The 27,414-nt window shown below is 61.8% G+C and overlaps 9 protein-coding genes across 9 annotated transcripts; 5 read left to right on the plus strand and 4 right to left on the minus strand.

Annotated features, from left to right (window-relative positions):
• Positions 1 to 53: 53 nt before the first annotated feature.
• On the minus strand, positions 54 to 1,631 carry SPRG_01640 (hypothetical protein). Its single transcript, XM_012340007.1, has one exon. It carries the CDS (start codon positions 1,612 to 1,614, stop codon positions 112 to 114), a length of 1,503 nt encoding a protein of 500 aa, XP_012195397.1. The 5' UTR covers positions 1,615 to 1,631; the 3' UTR covers positions 54 to 111.
• Positions 1,632 to 2,294: 663 nt separating this feature from the next.
• On the plus strand, positions 2,295 to 4,915 carry SPRG_01641 (hypothetical protein; the record flags this gene model as incomplete). Its single annotated transcript, XM_012340008.1, has 5 exons — positions 2,295 to 3,397; positions 3,439 to 3,544; positions 3,593 to 3,928; positions 3,975 to 4,159; positions 4,204 to 4,915. The coding sequence occupies 5 exons, from the start codon at positions 2,295 to 2,297 to the stop codon at positions 4,913 to 4,915; spliced, it is 2,442 nt and encodes an 813-aa protein (XP_012195398.1).
• Positions 4,916 to 4,987: 72 nt separating this feature from the next.
• On the minus strand, positions 4,988 to 14,092 carry SPRG_01642 (hypothetical protein; the record flags this gene model as incomplete). Its single annotated transcript, XM_012340009.1, has 9 exons — positions 4,988 to 5,239; positions 5,286 to 5,370; positions 5,419 to 5,591; positions 5,646 to 8,211; positions 8,265 to 8,491; positions 8,547 to 8,725; positions 8,780 to 9,384; positions 9,432 to 13,189; positions 13,238 to 14,092. The coding sequence occupies 9 exons, from the start codon at positions 14,090 to 14,092 to the stop codon at positions 5,006 to 5,008; spliced, it is 8,682 nt and encodes a 2,893-aa protein (XP_012195399.1). The 3' UTR covers positions 4,988 to 5,005.
• A 993-nt stretch (positions 14,093 to 15,085) lies between these two features.
• On the minus strand, positions 15,086 to 16,213 carry SPRG_01643 (hypothetical protein). Its single transcript, XM_012340010.1, has 4 exons — positions 16,066 to 16,213; positions 15,784 to 16,019; positions 15,297 to 15,729; positions 15,086 to 15,243 (listed from the first exon to the last, which is right to left on the minus strand). The coding sequence occupies exons 1-4, from the start codon at positions 16,185 to 16,187 to the stop codon at positions 15,129 to 15,131; spliced, it is 906 nt and encodes a 301-aa protein (XP_012195400.1). The 5' UTR covers positions 16,188 to 16,213; the 3' UTR covers positions 15,086 to 15,128.
• A 512-nt stretch (positions 16,214 to 16,725) lies between these two features.
• On the plus strand, positions 16,726 to 17,976 carry SPRG_01644 (hypothetical protein; the record flags this gene model as incomplete). The annotated part of the gene is made up of 1 exon (XM_012340011.1): positions 16,726 to 17,976. One exon carries the CDS (start codon positions 16,726 to 16,728, stop codon positions 17,974 to 17,976), a length of 1,251 nt encoding a protein of 416 aa, XP_012195401.1.
• A 118-nt stretch (positions 17,977 to 18,094) lies between these two features.
• Positions 18,095 to 19,313, plus strand: SPRG_01645 (hypothetical protein). The gene is made up of 5 exons (XM_012340012.1): positions 18,095 to 18,310; positions 18,361 to 18,420; positions 18,466 to 18,612; positions 18,665 to 18,897; positions 18,947 to 19,313. The coding sequence occupies exons 1-5, from the start codon at positions 18,112 to 18,114 to the stop codon at positions 19,139 to 19,141; spliced, it is 834 nt and encodes a 277-aa protein (XP_012195402.1). The 5' UTR covers positions 18,095 to 18,111; the 3' UTR covers positions 19,142 to 19,313.
• A 247-nt stretch (positions 19,314 to 19,560) lies between these two features.
• On the plus strand, positions 19,561 to 20,825 carry SPRG_01646 (hypothetical protein). The gene is made up of 4 exons (XM_012340013.1): positions 19,561 to 19,787; positions 19,840 to 19,918; positions 19,974 to 20,139; positions 20,185 to 20,825. The coding sequence occupies exons 1-4, from the start codon at positions 19,651 to 19,653 to the stop codon at positions 20,382 to 20,384; spliced, it is 582 nt and encodes a 193-aa protein (XP_012195403.1). The 5' UTR covers positions 19,561 to 19,650; the 3' UTR covers positions 20,385 to 20,825.
• Positions 20,826 to 20,879: 54 nt separating this feature from the next.
• Positions 20,880 to 22,358, minus strand: SPRG_01647 (hypothetical protein). The gene has a single exon (XM_012340014.1). It carries the CDS (start codon positions 22,333 to 22,335, stop codon positions 20,914 to 20,916), a length of 1,422 nt encoding a protein of 473 aa, XP_012195404.1. The 5' UTR covers positions 22,336 to 22,358; the 3' UTR covers positions 20,880 to 20,913.
• Positions 22,359 to 23,155: 797 nt separating this feature from the next.
• On the plus strand, positions 23,156 to 26,905 carry SPRG_01648 (hypothetical protein). The gene is made up of 3 exons (XM_012340015.1): positions 23,156 to 23,318; positions 23,365 to 26,416; positions 26,461 to 26,905. Exons 1-3 carry the CDS (start codon positions 23,218 to 23,220, stop codon positions 26,833 to 26,835), a joined length of 3,528 nt encoding a protein of 1,175 aa, XP_012195405.1. The 5' UTR covers positions 23,156 to 23,217; the 3' UTR covers positions 26,836 to 26,905.
• The last annotated feature ends 509 nt before the right edge of the window (positions 26,906 to 27,414 follow it).

Consider the following 27,414-nt stretch of genomic DNA (forward strand, 5'->3'; position numbering starts at 1 on the left):
GATTCCAAGGCCACGTGGTCCCAAGGACACTTTACTCAAACACTCTTTCTTGTAGGGCGACAACCAAATATATATTGACTAGACCTCCTCGACACAACGATATATGATGCGCTACGTGAGCAATGTCGCCGGCAGCTCGAGCTGCTCGATCAACGACACGCATTTCCGGAGCTGGCGCGGCGGCAGCGCCAAGCCCGAGACCGTGAGCTGGACGCTCGACTGATGCACACCATGCAGCAGTCGCAGGACGCCGTCGACTTGCAAGTGCGGGTTGAGCGCCACGTCCAACGTCGTCAGCGTCGGGCACTTGGCGTCTTGCACCAAACGCGCGAGCTGCGTGGCGCCGACGGCCGTGAGCTCGTTCCCGCCCAGCGTGAGCGTCGAGAGCGACGTGGAGCTGCGCACAGCCATGCAGAGCGCGCGGACGCCGACGTCACCGATGAAGTTGTGGCCCAAATGCAGCGTCTGCAGCGCCACGCAGTTCGGAAGCGCGGTCGATAGGATCGCGCAGCCCACGTCCCGTAAAAAGTTGTTTTCGACATTGAGACTTTCGAGGCGGCGCATGTTCGGCAGCGCCGTAGCTAGCACCTCGCACGCGACCGTGTCGAGTCCGTTGTACGTCAAATTGAGGTGCTGGAGGTGCGCCATGTGGGGTAGCGCGCCAAAGATGAGGCTGGCGACGCTTGGGTTGTGCAGGCAGTGGTTGCTTGAGAGGGTGCAGTGCGTCAAGTGCGACTCGGCGAGCGACTCGGCCATCATGGCGGCCATGGACGGCGCAATGTCGACAGTTTCGATGCTGCCGACAATTTCGAGCTTGGGGAGCGTCTTGGGCAGCCGTCGGCCGTTGAGCAAGGCGCGTGCGAGCGACGGCGTGAACGCGAGCTTGAGCGACTGTAGCGTCGGTACGTGGCGCCGAAGCGCATGGCACACGGCGCTTTCCGACTGGAGCGAAAAGGCCACGGATTCGAACGCGATCGTGTGCACGCAGGAGGTTTCGAGCCACTTGGCGAGGTGGCGCGTGTTGTCGTCGGTCAAGACGATCGCCATGAACGATGCAATGCGCAAGTGCGTGAGCGATGACGACGCGCAAATGGCCGCGACGAGTGCATCTTGCTCGGCGGGTGCCATGGGCCGCTGCCAGCACAGATCCAAGGAGGCAAGGCGCGGGCACGAGTCGCGTAGCTGGGCGCACGCGGCCGCAAAGGCCAATGACGAGAAGAGCACTTCGGGGCCGATATCGACCTTGCACGCGACGAGCTGCAGCGGCCACGACGCCATCGCGGCTGAGAGTATCTCGGACGACTTGACGTTGGCGATTTCGACGTCGACCGACGGCACGACCACGTCGATCGCGTGGCGCGCACAAGTCCAGTCGGAGAGCTCGACCACCGTGTAGAGCGGCATGGCGGCGCGAATGTCATCGACATGCTCGGGTGCTATCTTTGATAGCACGAGGCGCGGGCCGCGCTGGAGCACGCTCGGGTACAGCCGCAGGAGGCTTTGGACCGGACGGCGCAGGGACCAGCGGGGCATCGCAGTAAGGAACGCGAGCCAGGCCGTCGGGCATGCAATGTACGCTGCAATGTACTCGACGAGTTCGGGTTCGAGAAGCATGTCGTCGTCGCGTGTCGAGAACGCAAGTGATCCTGCTTGTGTTGCGATCTTCCGTGATTTTTTCGAAGCCAATTCTATCGAAGCCATCTCGGCCGAAAAAAGCGAGCTGGCGCCACGCTCTGTCTCGACGCCCTGCGACGACGATCCTCAAGGCGTCACAGAAGGCCCGCGCTTGGACTCGACGAGCAAGCAAGTGGTCTGCACTGCATATTGCGCTCACGACACTCCCCGGTTATATCAAGCGAAAGCGAGGGCATGCAAGCTCCACTATCAACCTTTGACCATCTCCAGCACAACGATGGCAGAGACATGGAAGGATACGACGACGTCGACGACGACGATCTGCAATCTTGACAACCATGTCGCGCACCTTGTTTGTTCCGCCACCCTGCTGGAGATACCTCCGAGACACAGTGGTCCGAGCGATGGAGGAGCTCGGCCTTTAGCATGCTGCGAGCTATTGGTCCTGAGGCTTTTCTTGGTACAAGAAGACTGCTCTCTTGATGCTCCTCGCCTCCAAGGACAGTGCAGCCATCGTGCTCAACTTGAAGTGGGGCCCGTCCGGATACGATACATCCGGATAGTATGGCGAAAGGGTGTTTCGACCTAAAGTTAGCGCGCCAAAAATAGGGCCGGTGGCCGTAGCGAGGAAACTAGAATCAACTCTTTGGACGTCCGGGATGTCGGGCCTCGGAGGCGTCGTCGGCGCCAGCTGCGTGACGAGGCGCCCGCCCCACGACCCTCGGTCCGGGTCGACGGTGCTGGACGTGCTGACGCGGAAGCTCCGGTTGAAGCTCGAGGCGCTGATTCCGATCGAGAACGAGCGGGTCGAGAAGGCGTTCGAGCTCTTTACGACCACCGAGTCGATTTCGCCCAACGCGTTCCATTTGCTTTTGCTCAAGTTTCGCATCTGCGCCAACCGCCAGCAGAGCTACGCGCTCTTCCACCTCTACGACACGGACGCCACCGGTCGCCTCGACCGCGCCAAGTTCAAGCGCGGCGTCTTTGGCCGATGTCCTGGCACGCCACGTGGCAAGCGCCAGCACGCGACGACAACAACAGCGGCGACGACGACGACGCTACTGCCAAAGAAGAAAGCGGCGGCCATGAGCGCCTTGGCGACGGCGGCGAATGGCCAGAGCACACTGGCGCCACCAGTAGTAGTGGCCCAGCCCTCCGATCGCGTTGCGCACAAGCCGATGCGACTGCACCACCCGGCGCGGGCGCAGCACGAGGTGACGGTCGGCGACAACCTTCCGTTTCCGGAAATCGTCAAGCGGATACGGGAAAAAATCGACCAGCGCACGTCCAAGGCGTCGGACCGGTTCCGCCAAGCGTTCATGATCTTCGCCAAGGCGTCCGGCATTACGCTTGACGAGTTCCACGAAGGGCTCCTTCGCATGGGCTTCCGGCTCACATCGGCGCAAACCCACGAGCTCTTTGCGATGTTCGACGCCGACCACTCGGGCGACCTCGACCTCAACGAGTTTGTCCAAGGCATCTCGATCGACGACTACTCGGCCACGTACATCCAAGCCCAGATCGAGCGCCAGAAGCGCGAGGACGTCCGGCGAGTGCGGTACGCCGCGGCGGTGCACAGCGTCGAGGCGTCGTGGTCGATTGAAGACATGGAACGCAAGCTCCGGGAAAAGATCGAGCAGCACACGTCGCGGTCGTCCGACTGCTTTCGGCAGGCGCTGCAGATATTTAAAAAGACCAGCGGCATCCGCGCGCACGAGTTCCATGACGCACTCGCCGAGCTCGGGCTCGACCTGCCGCGCGAGTCGACCATGAAGCTCTTTCAAAAATCGACCTCGACGGCAGCGGCGACATTGATCTGAATGAGTTTGTGCGCGGTGTGCTGCCACCCGACTACACCAAAGGGACGTGGGTGGCCGAAGCCGACGAGATGGCGCGCCAAGAAGCTCTGGTAGCGTCTATAGCCCGATATGTCGAGATCAACGTATGTGTTGTGTAGCGCAAGCAGCTCCAGCCCGATGCGTACTACAACCGCGTCAACATTGATCACTGGAGCTTGGAGACGATCCAAACCAGGCTCCGGGAGCGCATTACGCAGAAGACGTCTAAGTCCTCCGACACGTTTCGGCAGGTTTACCGCGTCTTCCAGAAATCCCACGGGATCACCTTTGACGAGTTCAAGCGCGGCGTCCTCGTCCTCGGATTCCGCCTCAACGAGACCCAAGCACGCAGCTTATTTGACCGCTACGACACGGACAGAAGCAGCACGATCGATCTCGCCGAGTTTTGCAAGCACGTCCTCGCACCCGACTACACCGGCGACGGCGACGTCTGGGTACGCGTCCATCGCTCGGAGGATCGTGTCGCATTGAGAGTACTAGGGCATGACGCACGACGAGCGGATGCAAAAGCGAGCCGACGCCATCGCCTACGCGGCGCTGACCAAGAACGGCACGGTGCGACTGGCGACACCCCCGCGACCGACGTCGGCACCATCGGCGCGACCCGCCACGCCCTCGTCCAGCAATGCCTCTGGTCGCCGCCCGTCGTCGCCTCGAAAACACATGTATGGACCAGATGGTTTATTTAGACGGCTCATCGGAACCGTAGACGTCCGAGCAAGCCCGGTGAGGCGCTACGAAGGGCGACGATTGGGACACCGACACGACCGAGTAGCGCGGTCGGGACGCGCCCGCTCTCGGCGCGCCCGTCGACCGCCTTGGACGACCGACCGGCGCGGCCTGTCTCGGCGGGCTCGCGCCTCCCGCTGCAAAAAGCCAAGCGCGAGTCGCACATGCTGTGGCGAAGGAAGATCATGGCCCACCAAGCCAATGCCGCCGGAACCGATGGCGACGACAACGACGACAACGACGACGACAACGATGGTGTCGACGACGACGAAACACCCAGCGAGCCCGACGACGAACGCGATGCAACCGACACCAGTAGCGAGCGACCGGCGTCGGCCACCCGATCACGGTCCATCGCATCCCCCACGTCGACCCGGCCGTCGTCACCAAGCTCGCAGCGGCCGTCGACACCGAGTTCTCGTCGGCTATCGTCGCCGAGTTCTCGCCGACCATCGTCGCCCTCGTCCACTGCGAGTCGACCGACGTCGCCGCGGCCTTCGCGTCGCCCGTCGACGCCCGAGTCGACCAGCAGCATCAGTCGGTCGTCGCAACGATCGGGGCGGTCCGAGGCGTCGCTGCGGCCGCCGTCGACGTCGCGGGAACTGCCGTTGGCCAAGTTTTCACCGCGCACGTACTCGCACGGCTTCAAGCGCCTCTTTCTGCAAATGGCCAAAGACAAGCTGCTACCCTAAGCGTCGACCCCTGTAATATACAACGACGTGGCATGACCATCCCGACAGGCTACAAGAAGACAAAGAAATAGAAGACAAAGCACGCAGATCTTAGGTGGCCACTTGGGTCCAAAGCCAGTAGACGATATGGTTGACGAGGTCCCGCACGGTTTGGCGCTGCTCGTGCGAGAGCGCGCCGTTGGCCGGTTCTTCCCGACGGCAAATCTCCATCGAGAGCAGGCCCGAGACGTCGTCGTGGTAGATGTGGATCATAATGTCCCGCGCACTCTCACACATGAGCAGCACGTGTCGCCGGTTGTGGAATTGGTACTCGCGCATTCCATCCTACGCATGCGTTGGGTGTTGACGAGTAGGACGAGGTTGTACGCACCTTGTGCACGACCTTGAGGAGCCCGAGGAACTCCGACCACTCGACTTGCGTGACGGCGAGGAGCTCCGTGAGCACCGGGTCAATCCTACCGCATGTAAAATGCTCAATACACTGTTTGCAGATACGAAAATACCGGTCGAACGGGGTCCGCACGGACAGCGCGAGGCAGTCTTCGAGCTGCTGGACGTCGACGTGGCACGGCGGCGCGTCGAGCCCAGTCTGCGCCGCGCCAAAGAGAAGGCGCGACCACAAAATGTCACGGCGGTAGTCGACGCTTGCGACACGCATGAGCTCCATCACAAACAGCTAGTCCACGATCGTTGCTCGATATCTTGATACAAAAGAAAAAAATGCACAGACCTCGACGTGTTCCCAGAGGTGCGAGAGCGCGTCGGTCGTATGGAGCGCGTAGACCTTGAGCGTATTTTGCGACGAGCTCGTGAGCACGAGCGTGTACGGCGTGTCGTCGTTTTGCTCAATCGGTTCGTTAAAGTCCTTGATGAACCGACCGGTGGCGCTCTTGGTCGCGATCGCGTCCGGCGTCCCAAAGATGAGCAGGTCGCTGACGTAGTACCGAGTCGCATGGCACGCAATGTAGCGGAGCAGCGTCGCGACGTTCTCGACGACAAACTCCCACGCTTGGAGACCAAACTGCGCGCCGTCCGGGGCCGACGGGTACGCATCAAGGAACGCGTTCATGGTCCCGACGCAGTTGCGGACCGCCGACGTCGCAGGGTCGTCAAAGGCCACGTGCGCCTGCAGCGCGGTCGTCGACACCGAGAGCGTGTGCAGCACAAACGCATGGAGGTCCGAAATCACATAGTCGTACACGAGTCGGCGGACGTTGGTCGCGTCCTTAATCGCTTGGAAGGTCGAGACGAGGTCGGCGCGCGACAAGACTGGGTAGCTCGACTGCGGCAAGTGCCGACCCGCGTCCAAGCTCACGACGTCGCGCTCCGAGACAAAGTACGCCCGCACGCCGAGGTGGTGCGACTTCGTCGTCTGCGACAGCTCGATCAGAATGAGGCCCGCGACGCCATCGGCTTTTTTTGCATAGACGCCACTGCCATTGTGTGTCAAGTCTTGCAGCGGACGCAGCCCCTGTGCACGCAGATGCGCCACGAGCAGCTGGCTCACGTCCGCAGCGTGGCGTCGGCCAAGGCTCGCTTGCGCGCGGGTGCAAAAGCTTACAAACTGGCTGTAGGCCGCGCTGGCCGGCATGCCTTCGGTGCAGAGAAGGTCGTCGACGTGCAGGCGCGCGATGCTGCCAAAGAGGTTGTTGAAGATGAACTGGATCTCGTACGCAAGCAGCGATAGAATATCATGCGACGGGCCCGTCGTCCGGCGCGGCAACGCACCGCTGAACGAGACCGCGAGCTGCCGATGGCCAATGAGCCGACTGCACTCGACGAGCTTGCGGAGCGTGTTGGGAGCCGGCGCCAGCGACGTCGACGTCATGAGACTCTTGAAGAGATCGTACACCATCGTGTAGCTCGACCGGTGCGACGCGTGAAAGTCGAGCGCCGAGCGCAAGTTAACGCCGTGGAAGATGAGTGGATCCTTGGCTTTCGTCGAGCCTTCGACGTCGCGGTCGTCGCGGTGGTAGTGGCTGAACGACGACGGCAGCAGCGTCTTGAGCGCACTCCGCCACGCGAGCGACGTGTCGTTCGTGGCTTGCGTACTGCTTGTCGTACTCGTCGTTGTCGGCGACGGCTTGGTGACGTCGGGGTGCTGCGGCAACGGCCCCGATGGCCGCCGTGTCGCGAGCGCCGCCGCCGACGGCACCACCGGCGACACCTTGTTCTTGCTCACGCGCGGTGGAATCGCATCCTTGTTGAGCGTCAAGGACCACGCGGGCGGCGGCTTGTTCTCGCTCCCGTCGTCCACCCCCGATCCACTCGGCGGCGTCGCACCCGGCGGCCCTTTCAACGGCCCTCGGGCGCGGGCGCGCGCGGCCATGAGCGCGTTCGTTGCGTTTGGCGGCTTGCGCACGATCGGCGCTGGCACCGGCGTCGGCGCCGTCAACGACCGCCCGGACGACGACGACGACGACGACAAGAGCGTCGGCATCGACGACATGGAGGACGTCGTCGACGACGTGGACATGGGTGTCGACACCGCCGACTGCTCGAGCTTCTCAGCGGCGCCCGAGATCGCACGTGGCCGCACCGAGAGGTCTTCAATGTACGTGCCTGTCTCGCGCAAGTACTCGGCGAGGCCCATGCCTTCGATCGCCCGGAACGCCGACGCCGCCAGCGACCGCGGCGCCGTGGTGTGCTCCAAGACGACGCCAAAGATCTGCGGCGTAAACGCGACGCTGCTGTGGACAACGTCCCGCGCCATGTGCACGGGGTTCTTTCCAATGACCGGCGCCCGACGTTCGAGGAGCGCTGTCGGTTGCAGCATACTGCACTGCGTCGGCGCCGCAAGCGCAAAGCCGCGCTTCTGAAAGAGGATGCTGCTCAAGAGCGACTGGCGCAGCGCACACCACGAGAGCGCCTTGGAGATGCCAAGGCACATGGACTCGAGCGCCGACGGATGCACGTTGTAGCTCAGGAGCGAGAGGCCGTGGTGCGAGATCTGCACCGTGTAAAAGAGGTGCCGGCGCCCGGCGGTCCCGAGCGTCGAATGCAGCATTGCGTCGTGCAGCGCGTACTCTTTGGGCATCGGCATCGGCGGGTGGCGTGGCGACGCCATCGGTGACGGCAAGCTGCTCGTGACCGTATCGACGCTGACGAGGGAGTGCATCGAGGTCGTCTTTTGGAGCGGCGGCGGGTCGTCTGGCGGGCTAAACACCGTCGGTGGCGGCCGCGGACACACCATCGAGAACGTGTCGCGAAAGGTATACGTCGACGCGACCACCGACGTGTCCGCGTCAAAGAGTGCAAAGGGCGCCGACGGCGCCGACTGATAGTACGTGGCCGGCCTACACGCCGCGCGGATGATACATACATGCGTTGCGATGGAAGATGTGCGCACCAGTGCGACGACGGCAGACACTGCAGCAGCGACGTCACTTGCTTGACAATGTGCGGAATCTCGTACGTCGGAAGCACTTGTGTCTGCGTCAAGAGCACCGCCGTCGTCGTTGTGAGCTGCGCCGCGTCCTTGAGGAGACTCTGCACTTCGGCCAGCATCGCCGCCGGGTACTCGGACGACGTCGACGGCTCGGCGAGCATGGCTTCCATCGCATACTCGTACAGCGCCTAGGGGCATATCAATGTATCACGTCGGTATCAAGTGGACGACGGGATGGCGCACCTGCTTGACCGAGAGTGCAAAGATCTCCGACAAGATTGCGCAGTTGAGATGCCCGCGCACGTAGACGCGAAAGCGAACGTAAAACTGCGTCGTGGCTGCCGGTGACGGCAATGACGGTGACGGTGACGGTGACGCACTCAAGACCTGCGACCAGACCGTACCGGGCGGTGCAAAGCAGCCTATCCGCAGCGTGTCTTAAGAATACCTCTGGTGACAAGCGACGGAGATGCTACCGGTGGGCGCGTGGTGCACGATCGACGACGTGCCGTCGACCAAATCCATGTGCACGAGCGCAAGGCCCTTGCCGCACGACGTCACAAAGCCCGAGCGCGCGCCAAACTCGGGGTTCATATTGAGCACAAACGAATGCGTCGGCGTAGACTCGAGACTGCCTTCCTCGGCTGTCCAGCACACGGGCGACGACGGCGCGTCCCGCTTCTTGGCGCTAAACACGTAGGCCGGATGGAGCACATTGACGTCGATCGACGGCGTCGGCGGCATCGCCCGCGCGTACGACGGCTCGATCATCTTGTCCTTGATGATATGGACCAGCAGAATCGGGTCTTGCACGGCGATGGGCAGTGCATACGACGCCACGTGCGTCGGCGCGGCGACGTCGGGACATAAAAACTGCACGTCGGTCGCCACGAGCGGGAACTTGGCGTTGCGCGCCAAGAGCTTCATCAAAATGAGCTGCGTCGCGTCGTCAATCTTGCGCTCCAAGACGCGGCAGAGCTCGATCGTGACCTCGTCGGACGGCGCGCAGATGCCGTAGACCGTGAGCTCGACCTGCCGGATCGCTTCGTGGAGCGTCAAGAGCATGTAAAAGCATGGCCCGCTTTGTCCTTGTAGACAAACATGTGCGGCCGGTTGTGCACCTGGAACTGTTCGAGGGCCGCCGTGCACACATTGTTGAGCGTCACGCTCGGGATGAGGCGGTCCTGGAGCTTGAAGCTCCGTCGGAACTGGCACGCGCACTCAAACTGCCCCGGCCAAAAGAACGACGACGACGCAACGGCGGCGTCAAACGACGACGAGTGCGACGGTGTCGACGTCGCCGGTGTCGTCGACTTGAGCAAAAGCGACGAACACGTGCGCGACTCGTGCAGTTGCTGGAGCAGAATGATCTGGTTGACTTGCTTGGCGACCGCCAGCACGCCAAGGTGCAACTGCGTCAAGAGCGACACCTCGTCGACGCCGGCACCCGGCGTCACGTGCAGATGCAGCCACACGGCCGCATTGGCCTCGTCGACCGCGAAAAACGCCCAGTACGGCCTGTCCGAGATGACAAAGTAGAGGTCGTTGCACGCTTGCAGCGGCAGCACGCGACTCTGCAGCAGCTGCGTCCGGAAGAGCGCCATGGCCGAGACCGGGCCGTCCACGGGCAAAAACTCGAGTGGGTATTGCACGCGCCGGAGCGACGTCGTCGGCAGCTCGCGAAAGAGCAGTTGCACGAGCGACCCGAGCGCCGGCGTCAACGACGGCAAGCACCGCAGCATGCCGAGCACCTGAACCGCGCAAAGCTCTTGGAGACGCAGGCGGAGGTCCTGAAACACTTGGTGCTGCGTCGGCGGCAGCGCAGTCTCGTCCATGTCTTTCTTCAGAAGCGGGTCGGGTGGCAGCGTCATGATCACAAGGCGCAGGTACGTTTTCGGGTGCATCGGCCCGCGCAGTGCGTCGACGATCGCCAAGACGTCGGCTTCCAGCGTCGCCTTGCTCTCGCCGTCGGATGCTGATGATGACGAGTCCTCGTCCGACTCGGGTCTCGGCACGCAGTTGGCTGCGCACAGCATCGACTTGAGCACGTCGGTAAACTGATGCGTCTCCGAGAGGACGCGGACGCTATTCGAGCGCGGGCGCCGATCCGTATCGTTTTCGAGCAACGAGTCGTCCTGCCAGCACTCGAGGCGCACGAAAAACGGCACAATGTCGTCGTACGTGGCGGCAAAGTAGTACCACTGCGTCATCGGGATCGATGTCAGCACCTGCGACAAGAGCGCATCGAACGCCGGGTCGATCCCCATCGGCGCCGACGGCAGCAAATGCAGCATGTGATGCAGGAGCGACACGTCGAGGTCGATCGCGACTTGCTGGCAACTCCAGAGCGCTTGGAGCAAGTCGCACGGCTGCAGCGTCACGCGTTGCTCCCGGAGCGCACGGTACACGCCGTGGGCAAAGTTGGTCTCGTGGGCCGCCTTGAGATGCTTGACGTACACGTCCAAGCCCGAGCTTGCCGCCATCGACGCATTGTCGTCCAGCGAACACTCGAAAAACGTCAACGGCAGCGCCAAGTACGACGAGCACGCGTCCGCCTTTGGCTCAAACAACGCGCGCCGGGCTTCGAATCTGGCGACGTCCGCCGACGTCATCGGGTTCGGGTGGTGGGCATTCAGCACCACCGACGACGACATGCCCGCGAGCCACTTGAGTCGCTCCGAGAGCACAACATCTTGCGAGCGGTGCGCGTCGACACTTGGCGTCGGCGTCGGCAATGACTCGAGCGCTGGGACAAACGCCAGCACAAACGTCGTCTCGGAGAGGAGCTTGGCAAAGCACCGGCCAGGGGCGAGGGACGAGCAGCTCGGTGCAACGTCGCGCGCCGCCGACCAGAGCGGGCCGCCCGTGAGCCGCGGAAAGACGCCGTGCATGCGCGACTCGGTGCCCATTTCGTCGGTCCACGCGACCTCGACGTCGCTGAGCCGCTTGATGCTTTCGAGCAGCATCGCGTGGAGCTCGAGATTGGCCGCGTCGGGCTCCATGTAGAGCAGGAACCGATCCGACGTCTTGGTTGCTGTCGTGAGCAGCCGCGCCGTGCTGAACGGCGACTCTTGGACGTAAAAGGGCCCGGCGGTGGCGGCCTCGGGCCCGAGCCGATCGAGAGGACCCACGACCGTCGACTCGTCTTTGGTCGCCTCTAGGATCCGGTAGAACGTTGTCATGCACGACAGGATGTGCACGTCGGCGAGGTACGTAGCGGCTTGCATCTCTTGGTAGTAGGCCGCCGATTCGACGCCGTCGGTCTCGGTTTCGGTCTCGGTCGCTTCCAGCGGCGCGGCGCCAAAGGTGCCAGAGATGTCGCGAATCTGGCCGCTCGTCGGCTCCATCCACAGCGACGTGCAGAGGACGCTCTCCGAGACGACCGTGATCGCATACTGCACCACGGCGCTCTTCTTGCCATGTAGAAGGACCTCTTTGGCCAACAAGACAAAGCTGTCGTCGGCTTGGACCACGCAAAAGCCGTCGCGGCTCAAGCGTTCTTCTTGGAGCTGGTCGATGGTCTCGTCCTGCTGCGCCGACTCGACGTGCCAGCACCAAAGTGTTCGCCACATGTAGGCGGCAAAGACCGACCCGACAAGACCCGAGCCCGAGCAGCAGCTCGCCACGAGCGGCGCATTCACCGACCGCTCTTCGTGCAACGCCGGCGGGTCGATCAAATCGTGGATGATGTGCGGCAGCAGAAAGAGCCGCTGGACGTGCCGGTGGCAGAGCACCATGGACGGCGGCGTCTCGATCGGGTTGACGCCGGCGTACAGCGTGCGCTGGAGGTCCGCGAGCACGGCTTTCCGCGCCGACGTCGACGTGCCGTAGAACGCCACGTAGACCACAATGAGAGCGTGGCCCGTGCGCTCGAGGCGCACAAAGCACAACGCTTTCCGTGCCGGCGCCGACGACGCCGACGGCAGCGACAGCGTGAGCGACCCGCGCTGCTTGCGGTTAACGTTGCCTTTCGCGGACGACGAGGATGTGTCGAGGAACTTGAGGTAGATGTCGGCGCTGAGCGTCATGGACGCCCACTTGCTCAAGGTCTCGAGGAGGAGTGGGTCTTTTGAGTACGTGGCTGCCTCCAGTTGCAGCATCTCGAATCGCTCGACGTGGAACCAGCGGTGCCACAAGAGCGGCGAGAGGTTGCCGACGAGCGAAAAGACCGGGTGCGGCGCGGCGACCGCCGTCGCCATGCGCGAGAACGAGTGCAATTTCGTCGTGTCTTGGTCCAGCGTCGGCATCGTCATGGCCGACATCAGGTGCAAGAACGTCCGGTCGCGTTCGTACATGTCTTTTAGGAACCGATGCAAGAGCACGCAGAGCGAGTTGGTCGGCGGCAGGTTCATGCTGCGGACCGCCTGAAACTCTTCCAGAAACTTGGCGTGCGCCAAGACATCGATGCGGATCGCAAGCTCGCCGTCGGCGCGGAGCGGGCCGCAGATCGTGTACTCGAGCCACACATCGGACGTCCATTGCAGTATGCAGTGGAGCCGCGTGCCGTCTTTAATCGGCGCGACCTTGGCGACGCAGAACCCTTCTTCGAGGCGCGCGGCCGCGAGCTTGGCGATCGCGCCCACAAACTTGAACTCGTGAACCTTCTCGCGGAAGAGGCGCAGAGGCCGGTACGACATGACGAGGTCCATCGGGACGCGGTCCGCGACCAATGGCATCTCGGGCGACGGGTTGGCGGGGCAGACCTTGGACGGCTGCAGAAAGCACGCGGCTTGGACGTGGTTGGCAAAGGGCGACGCCGACGCCGGGAGCGAACTCAGCGTCTGCATGTCAAAGAACGCGCCACCGGTCGCGGCGGTCACATACCGGAGCAAGTCCGTGTCGGGCACGTACCCAAACGAGCAGTGGGGCACAAAGCCGCCGCCCAGCTACGTATCAATCTATCAAACCTCGCGTTTTAAAAGAGGATCGAATACCTGAATCGCATGGCACGTAATGTGATGGCGCGCCAACTGCATCATCATGTGGTCGTACGCGTAGACGTGCGGGAGGTCGACGACGCCGTCGGTCACGAGCACAAGCAGCGGCGCCGCGTCGTGTGGCAGCGAGTTGAGCGCAAACGTTGCGTTCTGGAGCGTCATGGCCAAGGACGACGGCGCGGCGGCGGCGGCCGACGGCCCGGCCGTCGCCCACTTGTCTTCGAGGAGCTGGAGTCGCTGGCGCAAGAGCGATACGAGCGTGTGTACGTTGGCATCGTCGACCATGTAGCCTTGCGCGAGCACGCAGAGCGAGTCGACGAGCGCGCCTTGCACCAGGATCGAAATGTGGAGCTCGGGGGTCGCGTACTTCGTGTCGCCGCATGGGCGCTGCACAAGCGCATGCAAGAGGCGCTCGACCGACGTGAACGAGACGTCGAGGAAGAGCGACCCGGACACGGGGTCGATCGACAAGCTCGACGGACTCGCGTCGAGGCAGATGACGACGCGGTACTTTTGAAACGAGAGGTACACGGCCGACTGCGGCGTCACGTTCAAGCAAATCGGGTCCATCGTTGTCTCGTCGTGCAGGACGGCGTCGCTACTGGCGTCATCGAACGCAATGCTGGCGAGCGCGACGCCTTCGTCCGGCAGCGTCATCTGCACGTAAGTCGCGGCGTGCGCGTCGAGGCCATGGGTCGCGACCGCGGTCGGCGGCGCCTGCAGCAGCTGCGCGAGGTGCCACGCCGAGAGCGCGGCGCCGTCAAACTGCGAAAAGTCCGCCGACTGCAAGTGGACCTCGCGCACAGGCGGCGACGCCACGAGGCGTGGCGCGTCCTTGGCGTCGTCGTCCATCGGCGCCGGATAGTATTGCTGTGGGCTTTGCTTCCGATCGCACCCGCTTCGCCGTATCCGGATGCATCCGACGCCGCAGGATGCGAGCTCGAAGCATGGCACCTGCGTCTCCACCACGCGTGCGTCTACTAAAAAGACCAGTAGCCTCGAGAGCGCTACCATCTGCCAACAGCCTCGGCCATGACCCTCAACGAGTACAAGCGATGCATGTATTCTGGCATAGTACAAGTCTAAATAGCAACACAACGCAACGCTAGTTCCGCTTGGCAGCGCGGACTGGTCGCATGAGCTCTCGGAACGCCGGGTTGGCTTCAAGCGCACGTCTCTGTTGTGCTTGCAGGTACATGGCCGGGTTCTCGTCGAGCGACCGCCGAGGCATGAGGAAGGATGGGCGGTGGGCCTTCGGCGGCGACAATGGCGTCTGCGGGGGCACGTGGTAGGTTGTCGTCTCGATGGCCATCGCGCAAGGCATGGTGTGGAGGTGGCAGTTGATGTTGCACTTGGCAGTGAAAAGGCAAAGTGAGTCCGTGAGGTATAGGTCGGCGAGAGTTATAGGTCGGCTAGAAAGGCGGGAAAGAATATCGAACGTCGTCCCGCAGGCGCGCGACAGGGCGCCTAGCCGCGGATTCTGGCGCCCAAATTCGAGGCGACCATCATCACCAGCATCGGCTCAGCACCTTCACTGGCTGCCTATAATCTGGCTGTCCAGTTTTGGAGAGTAGGAACGGTCGGGTCGATCTACTAGTCAGTGCAACTATGCTGTATGACCAACGACGCCTTCGCAACGGTAGAGTGGGGCTAGGATGCTCGGACAAGTTGCGTCAGCGTGAGGCAAGCCCTTGGACGTGGTAACGGCCGTCGTGATCCTGTGCGGGAGTGCCACCAAAAGATTGGTGCGACATCGATTCCGACATCTTCGCGTGGACGGTGCCAGCAGGGACCATGTATTCATCACCGTAGCAGGTCGCCGTTGGATGATGATGGAAGAGAGATGGAAGAGAGATGGGTATACTTAGAGAATAGGGAAACAGAACGCTTAGACGACGCCGAGCTGGAAGAAGGCACCGCACCACGCTTCGTCGACGTTGCGAATGGACGCGGCCTGCGGGTCGTAGCCGCCTGCGCGCTGTTGCTCGGCGCGGAGCTGGCGCCTAGATGCATGCACAACCATAAGACTCGGAGGCCGCGAGGCAAGATCGTGTACGAGTCGGCGGCGCCCGGGCCACGCTTGCCGCCGTGCACAGGGATCGGCTGCGGCCCGCCAAAGACACCGGGTTGAAAGCCCATCATGGCGGCTTCCATCTCGGCCGTGAGCGGCTGGTCGATGGGCACGGCCGTCGTCGGGTTGAGGATCTCGTCGACGTCGTTCTCGTCGCGTTCGCCGAGCGCGACTTCCATGAGCTGCGCCTTTTGGCGCTCGAGGTCGACCTGGAACTTGTTGTCTTCCTTCTGCTGCAGGCGCCGGCGCTCGTCGGCGACGCGCTGCTGCTCCTCGATCATGTGGAGGACGCGGCGCTCTTCCTCGGCTTTCTTTGCATCGTTGGCGTTGATCAAGATGGCGTTCTCCATCTTGTACTGCTTCCACTTCTTTTGGGCCGCCTCCTTCTCGGCCTCGTCGTCGCTCAAGAGCGCAAAGACTAGAATGCATATGAGCCACACATATCGTCCTCGGGCCTCGGAGCGCGTCGTACTGAGGTCCTCGACTTCCTCGAGGTACGCGTTGTACTCGTCGAGCGTATTGAAGTCCTCGCCCGTCTTGTTGTACGTCTTGAGCACCTTCTTCCGGATCGCAATGTCTTTGGCAAAGTCCTGCTCCTCCTTGGTCTTGTCCTGGAGCTGCGACTTTTTGATCGGCTTTCCGCAGCCCGGCTTGGCGCATGTGATCTCGCGGTGGTGCTGGAACTCGCGCTTGACGCACTGGTCGCAGCTACGCGCAGAGCATGAGCCGCCGTCGCCGCCGTCGCCGCACGTACTAGCGATGGCCGCACTTGGAGATGAGGATCTTCATACGCGTGTTAAGGATGTTCGAGTCGTCGTCGGCGGCGGTGCCACAGACGCAGCACTTGGCCGCGAACTCATCGTCCGTCGTCTTCATCGCGGGCCCCAAATTGCACCACGGTATATTAGTTGGTTTCGACTGCAATTCCAATCGACTAAACAGCCGGTGTGGCGGTTGGAGCAACCGGTTGAAGGAAACGGCGCCAAAATCGCCAAATCCAAATTGAAGATCCGCATTGGCGCGAGGCCGTTTGAACACTGCGTGGCGTGCTCCTGCGTTGGTTGCCAGCATACGGAGCATGACCAAAAGTACTGTCGATGAGGGCGCGCCCAGCGTGCACGAGACTGGCGACTACACTGCCACACGTATCGACCATCGCCGAGATTTACGTCGCAGCACCGCGCGAGGTCTTCGCCCTGGCCAGCTACCGTATGCGCTTGAGCTCATCGACGAGGAGCTGCGACAGCGGCGCTTTTGCGTGGCACTCGGTGGTGGAAGGAAGACCTGGTTGCGCCCAGGGACGGCGAGTTTCGAATTCTATCTTCATTTGGATTGGCCTATTTTCATCCACTCTCTGCTGTTTTGCACGATGTGCGGCGAATGATTGGCCAGCACATGTTGGAACAAAACGGTCATGTCGGCGCCATCGAGTCTGGCCGACATCGCTGCGCTCCCACCCAAGCGCCTCGGCCACGTCGTCGCGTACGTGCACCAGGTGCAGCACACAACGCTCAAAGACAAGCCGCACATAATCCTTTGGGTCGGCGATCCAAGCGTCGCGTACTTCAAGCTCCACGCATGGGCCTCGGAAGCGCCGTTGGTCACCAAGCTTGTCGCCGGCGACATTGCCGCCTTTCGCAACCTCCGCGCTAAATGCTTTCGTGGTGTCGTCGAAGGTCACTTGACGCGGTCGTCCTCCGTCGTCGTGCTCATGCGGAACAACCAGTTTCTCGACCCACACCGCGCCGAGTCGCCGTCCTTCTGCACGCTGTTGCCACTCCTCGACTGGACGCGGCAGCTCGAGGCGTCCGGTCGCAGCTTTGGACATGTCAACATTCCCGAGATTGCGATCAAAGACTTGCGGGAGAATATGCTCGCGCATGTCGTGTGCCAGCTGCGCCCGTGTCCGCCACCCGCACCACACAGCTACGCCATGATGTACAGCGGCCCCGAGGATGGCATGCTGCTCCATCTGTGGAACGACCCGCTTTCATTCCGATCGCTTCGGTACAATGCGCCGGTGCGGGTGACGCACCTCCTCATTTCGTTTGACGCGTCACGCCAGTGCCTCGTGGCCACCACAACGGGCGAGTCCCGCGTCGAGTACTTGGCCGACGCGCCCGAGACGGCATCGCCCACGTCGATGACAAGTGCTGTCGAGTTTGACGGGTTCAACGACGCAATGGATGCCGCGCTCAACGGACACGTCATCGTTCGCCGCGTTGGGATCCGCCACGTCATTTTGCCGTTTGCATGGGACGAAGGCGCGTGGCAGCTCATTGAAAAGTACTGCGTCCACTGCGAAACGACGCTGCCGGAGGCGCCGCTCAACGTGCACCCGCGCCTGTATAGCTCCTGCGTGCACGAGTGCGACGGGAGTGCCCGCGACGTCTGGCGCTACAAGCCGTTTGTGCTGGAGCTTGTCGATGTGCACGGCGTCTCGGCCCACGTCCACGCCCATGACGTGGCGATTGAGCGCCTTCTGGGCCACATTCCGGCGTCGCTCCTTGCGGCGCCCACACCCGACGGTAGCCTCGAGTACCGGTTGATTGTCGAGGCGCTCTTGCGGTCGCTTACCGACACGTCGCATCCGATTGACGTACATGTGTACTGCAGCGTCGTGGGCCAGGGCGCGATCTTTGCCCTGGTGGGCATTCCATCCTAGTTGTTTGTTGGCTCGTCCTTCGTAGTTAGTCGACGACGATCTTAGTCGACGATGATCTTAGTCGACGACGAGACACTATTTAAATGCTTACAGTATTTACACCCTTTGCGGCGTTGGTGGCGTGGCGGCGAGAGCATGTTCCGCTTCAACTTTGATGAGACCGCCGAGGCGAGTAGCGCCGCCAGTGCGGCCGCGCCTCTGCCAATGGCCAAGCGACCGGCCAAGCTGCACACGGAGAGCTCGCTGCAGGTGTGCGACGACTACTTTATGCCGGTGACCGTCGGCGGCGCCTTGCTCGCCGTCGTGAACCAGCAGCACCCGCTCTTTGTGCAAAGTACGAGACCGCCGACTCGTACCGACAGCATCTCATGCAAACGATCGTAGACACGGGCGCGCTGCAAAAGCTCTTGACGACCCACGATCTCGAGACTGGCGTGTACGAAGGTCGCGTCGTCGTCGTGCAAGATTCATGCTCACATATGCTTGTAGGCGGCTTCAAGCTCTGGGAGTGCTCGATCGACCTCATCGAGTACCTCCAGCAGCACAAGGCGGACTTTCCGATTGGCGACCGCGGCCTTCGGGTCATGGAATTGGGCTGCGGCCACGGCCTGCCAGGCATCTTTGCACTCCAGCAAGGTATGTGATAGTTATACCTCGTGCAGTCGCCGAGTGTGGACATGCGTATTAGGCGCGTCCCATGTGCTCTTCTCCGACTACAACAGCGAGGTCATCGAGCTCGCAACGATCCCCAACACATTGCGCTGCGCCGGCGACCGTCTCCAGCACGCGTCCTTCTACTCCGGCGACTGGGCCCATGTCTCGGAGGCCATGGCAGCCACTGGCGCCATCGAGGACGCGTACGACCTCATCTTGACGGCCGAGACGCTGTACACGGAAGACGTGACGAGCGCCCTCTTGGCCGTACGACACCCATCGCGCCATTGCAGAGGATGATAGATCGTCCGTGTAGATGATCAAGCGTCACTTGAAGCGGTCGGGCGTCGCGCTCGTGGCGGCCAAGACGTACTACTTTGGCACGGGCGGCAGCGTCCACCACTTCAAGGATCTTGTGGCGCGCGAAGGCGACATGGTGGCGACGACGGTGTGGAACGGCAACGACTGCCGCTCCAACATCCGCGAGATCGTTCAAGTGACGTACAAGTAAAGCAAACGACGGTACAGCCCATCGTTTCGACTTCAAAATTTCGCCTGTTGCGCATGGCACATGCAGCAGCCGCGATGCGTTCGCGCAGCAGACTGTATTTTGGGTAAGAACACCGTGTACACTCGACTGCTAAGAAACCAGAATGTACCCAGGCAAAACGAGTCTAGAAAGCAAGCTAGAGTACTGTAGATGGTATCAGAGTGAACGAACACACAGAGCAATTGGCACCAGAATCGGATTGCGGGACGATGGTGTTGAACCTTGGCCATTACGTCGTCGCGGTAAGGCCGCCAACGCCAACATCGCCAGGCGCAGATCTCGCATCGGCGCGCTGATTGGCCAGTCCCGATGACATGCAAGCGTTACGTGATGTGATTGGCGCGTTATCCGGATGTGGCCGAGTCAGCCGGCGTGGGAGGCGCTTGGCCAGCTGGATTTGCGGGTGTTGACTTGACACGAACCTCGGTCCCGCGCGCGACGTCGTCAGATTTCGATTGACTGGGTCCTCCATGAGCAGCCTCTTCCGCACCTTCCGCCGGCCGGCCACTGCCCGCTTCTTCTCGACGCACCCCAACGTTGTCGCCTTGCGCCAGGTGGACCCGGCGTCGCCCGAGAACGCGACCGATACCTACTACGTCCGGACGTTGTACGGCTTGGCTTCAGTGGTCATCCGCGCATGCTCACTCGGTGCTGTCTAGGTCGCCTGGCTACAGCTCGTGCATCGCCGCCAAGGACCTCAAGGTCGGTGACCGCATTGGCTCGACCGTCGGCACGGTGGTACGCTCATCGATACTCTACAATCAGGTTCGTTACCCTCGTACTCTCGATCTAGTACTCGACGCCGACCCGCTTTACGATTCAAATGGCTCTGGACAAGCACGTCGAGATCTTTGGCGGCATGCAATACGCCAACCACCACTGCAACCCGAACGCGTCCTTCCTCATGTCCGAGTCGGACCCGACTGTGACGCTGGTCGCGATCAAGCCGATTGCCAAGGGTACGAAGTCTCCTCTCGGTCTGCACGGCAATCATGCGAGTGTAGGCGACCACATCACCTTTGACTACGACACCACCGAGTGGGACATGGATGAAAAGTTCTCGTGCAACTGCGGCGACGCGGCGTGCCGCCACGAGATCCGCGGCGCCAAGCACATTGGCGACGCCGAGACACTGCGCCTGTTGCCAAACTTTAGCCCGAGCGTCATGCGCAGCCTTCTCAAGCACAAGCTCGTCCAAGGCTGAGCCGTGCGTCCTAGTCTAGAAGCTCGGTCACAAGTGCCTGCGGCCGTTTGCTAACTTGTATTATGTCCCTTCCGCTACTTCGTAGTACGCATTTGCGTTAAAGCACCTTGTCCAAGGGTCATCGCACGGACAACGTACGCGCGTTGGGCTACAGTGCCCTCAACATGGTCGCGACGTCACCACAGATCGCTGCACACCAGACCACAGGTCGTTCGAGCACAAGACCTGCTGAGCTCGTGTAGAGAATTCTAGAAGCAACCCACGGAAGCAGCCTGCGAGTGTGGCTCAACCTCCCAGATGCTCGGCGTGTTTACTCTGCCGGCAGGCGATGGCAAGCCTTTTTGACGAACGGCGTGGTCAGCTGCGCGTGCCGTCATCATCATGGGCTCTTGCCGTCATCACCATACGCCATCAACATCATCCTCCCCGCGGAGGTTCCACCTGCTGGCGCCACGCCCCATCTTTTTCCAACAATGACGTGGCACGCGCACAGCGCATCAACTCATATTGCACTTTCTATTTACGCATTTTACTTGAGGTAGCGTTCGGCGACCTTAAAGGCACCAAAGGCCGCGCCAGCCGCGACGGACGCAAAGAACACCGAGACGCTAAGCGGCATGCCAAAGGGCGGGACAGGCGGCGTCGCAATGTTGGCCGGGTCCTCGTACAAGGCGGTCTTGGTGTGCGCCTTGTCCTTGACAATGAACGCAGCACGGCGACCGGCCACAAAGCCGTCTTCGTGGAAGCCACGACCGAGCCACGCGCCCGAGAGCGTAATGCCGTCTTCCTGGAGAATGTCATCTTGGGGAATGCAGTCGGCGAGGCGGCGCGGGTGGTCCCAAGGAAAGTCCATGATGAGGAGGTCCTTGGCCGGCGTCTTGCCCTTGTAGCCACCTGGCGTGATCGTCACAAACACGTCCTGGTCCGTCTTGAGGTGCTGGATGCGGTTCATCCAATACGTGAGGATGTAGTCGTCGTTCTCCGTGATGCGCACGTTCCAGCTCGACCACGCCTTCTTGTCGTTCGAGAGGAAGCTCGGGTCGCGGTGCACGTACATGTGGCTCTTGTGGAAGTAGTAGTCCATCAAGTTGTTGTTCTTGGTCGACCACGGCATGAGCGCCGCGCTCTCCTCGGCATGGCACGCAAGCACGACGTGGTCGCAGTCAATGCGCTCGCCGTCCTCAAGCGTCACGCTCTTGCCGCCCTGCTCGACCGCGACCACCTTAGCGTTGGTCTTGACGACGCCCTTGTGCTCGGTGAAAAACTTGAGGAACGGCGCCTTGTACGCCGAGCCAATGTACCACCAGAGGTGCTTGGGGCGGTCCATGCGGCGACCAATCGCGCCCATGATCACCTGCCAGAGCGGAATGTAGAGCGAGTTGGAGTGCGTCTTGAGGCAGCGGAGGAACTGCGACGCGGGCAGCGCCATGACGTCGTGCTTGGGCACCGTCCAGAGGATCGCGACGAACGGGAGGTAGTAGTGGCGGAAGAACGCCTCCGAGTACTTGCTGCTCTTGGCCCACTCGGCTGTCGAGACGTTCGACTTGACGGGCATCGTGAGGAGGTCGACCGTAAACTGGTAAATGTCGTAGATCACACGCCACTTCTTGAGCGAGAAGAGCTCGAGGAGCGAGCCAAACGGCTTGCGCGACGAAAACTGCATGTCGCCCGGGACGTCCGAGTCGACCGAGAGCGACATCGGGATGCGCTTGTACGTCGTGCCGTCCTCCTTCGTGATGCCAAAGTCCTTGAACCACTGCTTGATGTTCGGGTTCGAGTCGCCAAACATCATAAAGCCGAGGTCCACCGACTCGCCATCGACTTCGATCGCGTACGTGTGGCCGCCCACGTAGTTTTCCCGGTCCACAAGAATGACCTCGTGCTCGTCCTTGGCGAGATGGTATGCGGCCGAGATACCGCCAATGCCAGACCCGACGACGACAACCTTCATCTTACGTAGCGCAAAACTGTAAATGCCGGTCACCACCTCGGACGTCCCTCGCCGCAAAGACAGGGACGGACCAATGAAAAGGCCATCTCGACACCTACACCTAGCAATATCAAGTGCGAGAGGTATAGACAGCCCTCTGCCGCTAGAAAGGGCGACACATATCCATTTTGAGAGGTGTCTACGCAACAGCCCGCCCACCGGATGCTGACAGTATCCTGATGCCATGATTGCATGGACGTGCGGCTGCCACGTATTTCTGCAGCCGTTGCGGCAATGTCGACACCAGTGCTGGTTTCCATGGGCGCATATCGCGGCAGCGATGACATCTGCGTGTATCGATGCGAGCCTGAGCTTCATGAGCGCTCCCCAAGATGACCAGGCATGGCCTACTCCTACAATGTCGAGTCGCGAAAGCCTGCAAAGCAGCTCGCAGCTGGCGGTCGAGCGTAGCGGCCGTCGTCAAGAGGCCAATAAGTTGAGGTCATGGTCTATGTCACCGCGACACCCGGGCCACTCGTCGCGGCCACTTGCGTGGACGTTGGCACCAGCTGCTTGCTGTTGCAATGCAGCGTAATGCAAGGCGGCCCGCTCGACCCACTCGACGTTATCGCGCGCTTGTCCAAGCGATCGCAGAAGAGCCATCGGCGTCTCCGTCTCTTGCGGAGCGGGAGCCTCTCGGCCAGCCACGAGGACATCCAGAATCGTGCTTGAAGAGCATTTGACCGGTAGCAACAGCTATTAACTCGTAGCAGGACCGAGCTGCGTTGCGGCGAGGTCCCGGCGAGCGTCCGCCAGCTCTGTATCCGGATTCCGGTTGAAACGACGTTCCCGGGCTTTTGCGCAACTTAACCGAACGGCGACGTTAAGTGCGCGGCTGGTAGCATGGCCGAGGACACCCGCGCCCGCGTTGCCGCGTTGCTGGCCTCGTCAGACGCGGTCGAGATGGACGCCATAGTGGGTCGCGTCATGGAGGCCATCGATAGGTACATACGTGGCTTGCATGCGCCGATGCCAATGCTGATGCTTTAGCGGCTACGAGATGGTTCCGCTGGGCGACCTGGCGCGCGTCGCGACCAAGGAGCTCCGCGTGCCTGCCTTGGGATCGCGCACGACGAGCGGGTGCTGCTCGGCCGATACAATCGAGAGCTGCACGTGTGTCTTTGCGAGCGAACCTGCCCACGTGCTCGTGGCACCCAAGGCGAACGCATTGCTCGTCGGGTACCTCGAGTCGCGCCACAACCAGCTCTACCTCCAGGATGCAAGCGCTCACCTGCGTGTGACATTGACCCATCTCGATCCCAATGCGCTCGGCCAGTGCTTGCTGGTGACGGCGTGGACGTATGTGCACACACGTCTGCAAGGCCATCTCGACGTCGCATCCTATACGGTCGTGCCACGCAACGCGCCGACAGCGTGGCAGACGCCAAGCTTCGACTGGGACGACCTCTTTCGCATGCGTTATCCGCGCCACATGCCGCCAACGTACGGTGGACCAGGAACGCTTCTGGCAGCCCTCGCCGCCGCCACGTCGTCCGAGCTCGGTAGTACAAAAAGCCGCTCGTTCATGGTCCGTGGGCGTCTCCGGGCCTTCTCACCCGTCGTCAAGTCGTACTTTTTTGCTGAAATCGACTGTGTGCACGCTGGCGCCCGGCAGGTTGCGTCGGTACTCGTGGCTGGCGACGCCGTCCGCGTCCACCCGTGCTTGGTGCCCGGTATGGACCTTGTCGTCACCGACACCATCAAGATTTTTGCCAAAGAGCACGGCATCTACATGCTGCAGACGACGCCGACGTCCGTTGTGTGGCGCGTGCCACCAAACCCGTCGTCGTTGCCGCCCTTGGACATCGTTGCCGTCGACGATCTCGACACCGACGTCGGCGGTAGCATGGTCCATGTCCGCGGCGTCGTCACGCGGTACCTCGGGCCCGACACGTTGGAGCTCAGCCACCGATGGACACTCCAGTGCATGCACTTTCCACCCAGTTGCGTTCTTCGCGTCGGGGCCGCCGTCGTCGCCTACCACGTGCACGTGACGGCGCCACGAACGCTCGGTCTATGCGCGAGGAGCACGCTTCTCGTCGATGCCATCTCGACTGCGCATACGCGGCTCTTGCGACCGCACGTCCATCTCAAACAGTCGTCACTCGCGCTACACCAACTGCCGCTGCCGACCGTCGCAGCACTCACAGCGCTCCTCCCACAACTTCTCGACAAATTTGGTGGTCGGCGGCCCGCGTCCGAGACAGCATCGCCACCGGCGTGGCATCTCGTGGCCTTGGCCAAAGGCGACCGCGCCGTCTGGCGCAAGCGCGAGCTCTTGCGAGCCATCGCTGCGCGCCAAGGCATCGAATGGACGGCAACACTCCCGACGCTCGCCGCATCGTTTCTGCAGCACGAAATGGACTGCTTTAGCAGCCGCGCACCGAATCGACCGCTCCGAACTGCCATTACCATCGCGAACCTCATCGAGGTGGCGCTGGCGGCCAAGAGCGACACGCTGTCGTCGGACGTCGACGACGTCTTGGCACCGTTTCTTGTGCTTGGATGCATCATTGGGTGCGCGGCCACGGCGTCCTGTGCCCTCGCCGACCGCACGGGGTCGATTCCTCTCGTGCTCTTGCCGTCGTCACCACCGACGCACGTGCCAACGGCGACGCTCTACGAAGTTCGCACGTTCCAACTGCACATGCACCGCGTCGGCGGAGGCGGCGCCGGGACTCCAGGACTGTTTGTCCGCGGCGATGCGACGTACGCGGTCCATCTCACGTGCGCGGTCGAGGCGCTGGTACCGCTGAGACCGCAAGACAACCAAGAAGACAGTACTAGTGACGAGAGCGCATCGATGGCGTCGCCGCTGCTGCTGCTGGTCGAGCACGTTCAAGTCCACAACACGGGGCTCCTCGTGCATGGTATCGACGTCACGACGCCGTCGCAGCCGCACATGGTACACGTCCTTGTCCCGAATGCACCGTGGCACGTCGGCGCCCGGGGCGCTGTGTGGCAACTGGACCGCTCAACGCTCACGAAAAGTCGCGAATTGACGTTCACACCACCGGCGGCCCGGGGCGCATTCGAGCTGCATCGAATCATCGCTCAGTTGCCGAGCTACTGGGGAAGCCTCTCGGACGACGCGCTGGCCGTCGACGCCGTGCTTGCCGCCCTCGCCAAGCGTCCCCATGAAAGGCTCTCTCTCGTGACGTACCAAGCGTCACCGTTCACGCGCATCCAAGGCGTGCACATCAAACCCGATGCCCCTTTAGCTTATTCCGACACGAGTCCTCCATGTACGCTCACGGTGGCCACAAAGGTGGTGCCAGCGCGGCAATGGCGCGAGATCCAGCTCCTCCAATCGATCCTGACGTCGTTAGAGCCGCTGCGGCATCCCAAAGAGGTCTGCGTCGTGCCGCTTGTCCATCAACCGTCCACGGCGCCTGTCACCGAGTTTCTCGCGCTCCCAAGCGTTCACAAAGACGTGCTCGTCTCGCTTGTCGGACGCGTCGTCTCGGTGCACATGACGTACCACAAGGATGTGCTTCGAGGGCAGGACGATGCGCTCATTCGCGTCCATTTGCAAGACCTCAAGTCGCGCGACCTTGTCGACATTACGTGGAACGTGGGAAAATACGCGTATCCGTCCGGCCTCGGTCCCGGCGCCGTCGTGACCTTTCATCGCATCAAGATGCACATTCGCCGGCTCTCGTTCAAACCGTACTTTGCCATGCTGCACACGACGCGGGTGGTGGTGGTGCACGTGACCGAGGTGCCGTCGCCGCCGCCCGTGCCGCGCAAGCTGCTCTTGGAACTCTACCAAGTCGACGTCGCCGATCGACGCTACTATGAGCACGTCGTGACGGTCTGCCATCTCTCGTACGCAACGTTGAAGCTCCAATGCGCGCGGTGTCAGCGCGTCGTTGTTCGGGACGGCCACGGGTCGTTGCGCCACGCCCAAGAAGACTTGGCGCCGTGCCCTCGCTTGGTTCGCGACGTGGTCGTGCTATGCAGCGTCCGATGTCTCGTCGACGACGGCACCGCCCAAGTCGAAGTCTACGCGTCGGGCGATGCCGCGTGGCATCTCCTCCATGTAATCGTCGTTGCATGCTGTAACCATCTGATGACGAGGGGTAGGTGTCGGGAGCGGCGCGGGCGCAGCACGAAGCCACGGCCGTCGCGCTTGGCGCCGAGCTCGCCTACTTTAGCAACACGGCGCCGGGCCTCTTTGACGCGCCGTCGCCGCAGATGCAGTTTCATGTCGACGCGTGGCGTGCGTGCATCCAGAACGAAGCCCGTCGTCACACACAGATCGTCTTGCATGCCAAGCGGTTTTACGCCAAACTCAAGCCGGCGCCAGATCTCTCGATCCTGCGCTGCGGCGAATTCCAGCTGCGGACGCCCGTGCAGCCCATGGTGCAGCTGGAAGCGATCGCGGTTCACGACCTACATGTGCGCTACGAGTGGTGGAGCATCCAGCAGGACTTGCAGGCGCTCCAGATTGCTTTCTAGTCGAGGGGTCCGCATGTTGGCCACACACCGCGTACATCACCAGTCCACCAATAGAATACATTGTGTCGTGCGTCTGCCTTCCGTTCTTCGATTGGTGCCACTTGCCATTTTGGCGGGGGGTTCAGTCTGCACGGGCCCGTTAAAGGGCGATGTCATGACGTCACAGTGCTCGCAATGAGTCGCGTTGCGACAAGATGAGTGGGTGCCCCCCCGGGCCACCAGAGGTCGAGTTTGAAGGGTTAACGCTACGATGGGCTCCGTCCCCAAATTTGTCGACTCGGCCTTGAAGGGCTCGTCAAGGGTCTCTGAGGCGAGTTCCTCAACGACGACAAACAGTGATTGAAGGCGGGTGCGCACCAAAGAACTGGGAGATTGGATTGCCCGCGGCGTGAGACAGCCATGCTTCTCTAGTCACGAGTAACATGAAACCCAAGCCCAAGCATTTGCGTTTGCGCATTTTATTTGAACTACCCCCAACGTGGTTCAAGGCGGTCTTGATGCTCCCCAACGTCATCATAGCGTTCGTCCATTCGTCCTTGGCGATGGCCTGAGCTTTAAACATCTCTCAGGAGTCGATCT

The sequence above is a fragment of the Saprolegnia parasitica genome, assembly GCF_000151545.1.
Source record: "Saprolegnia parasitica CBS 223.65 unplaced genomic scaffold supercont2.4, whole genome shotgun sequence".
Classification (NCBI taxonomy): Eukaryota; Oomycota; class Saprolegniomycetes; order Saprolegniales; family Saprolegniaceae; genus Saprolegnia; species Saprolegnia parasitica.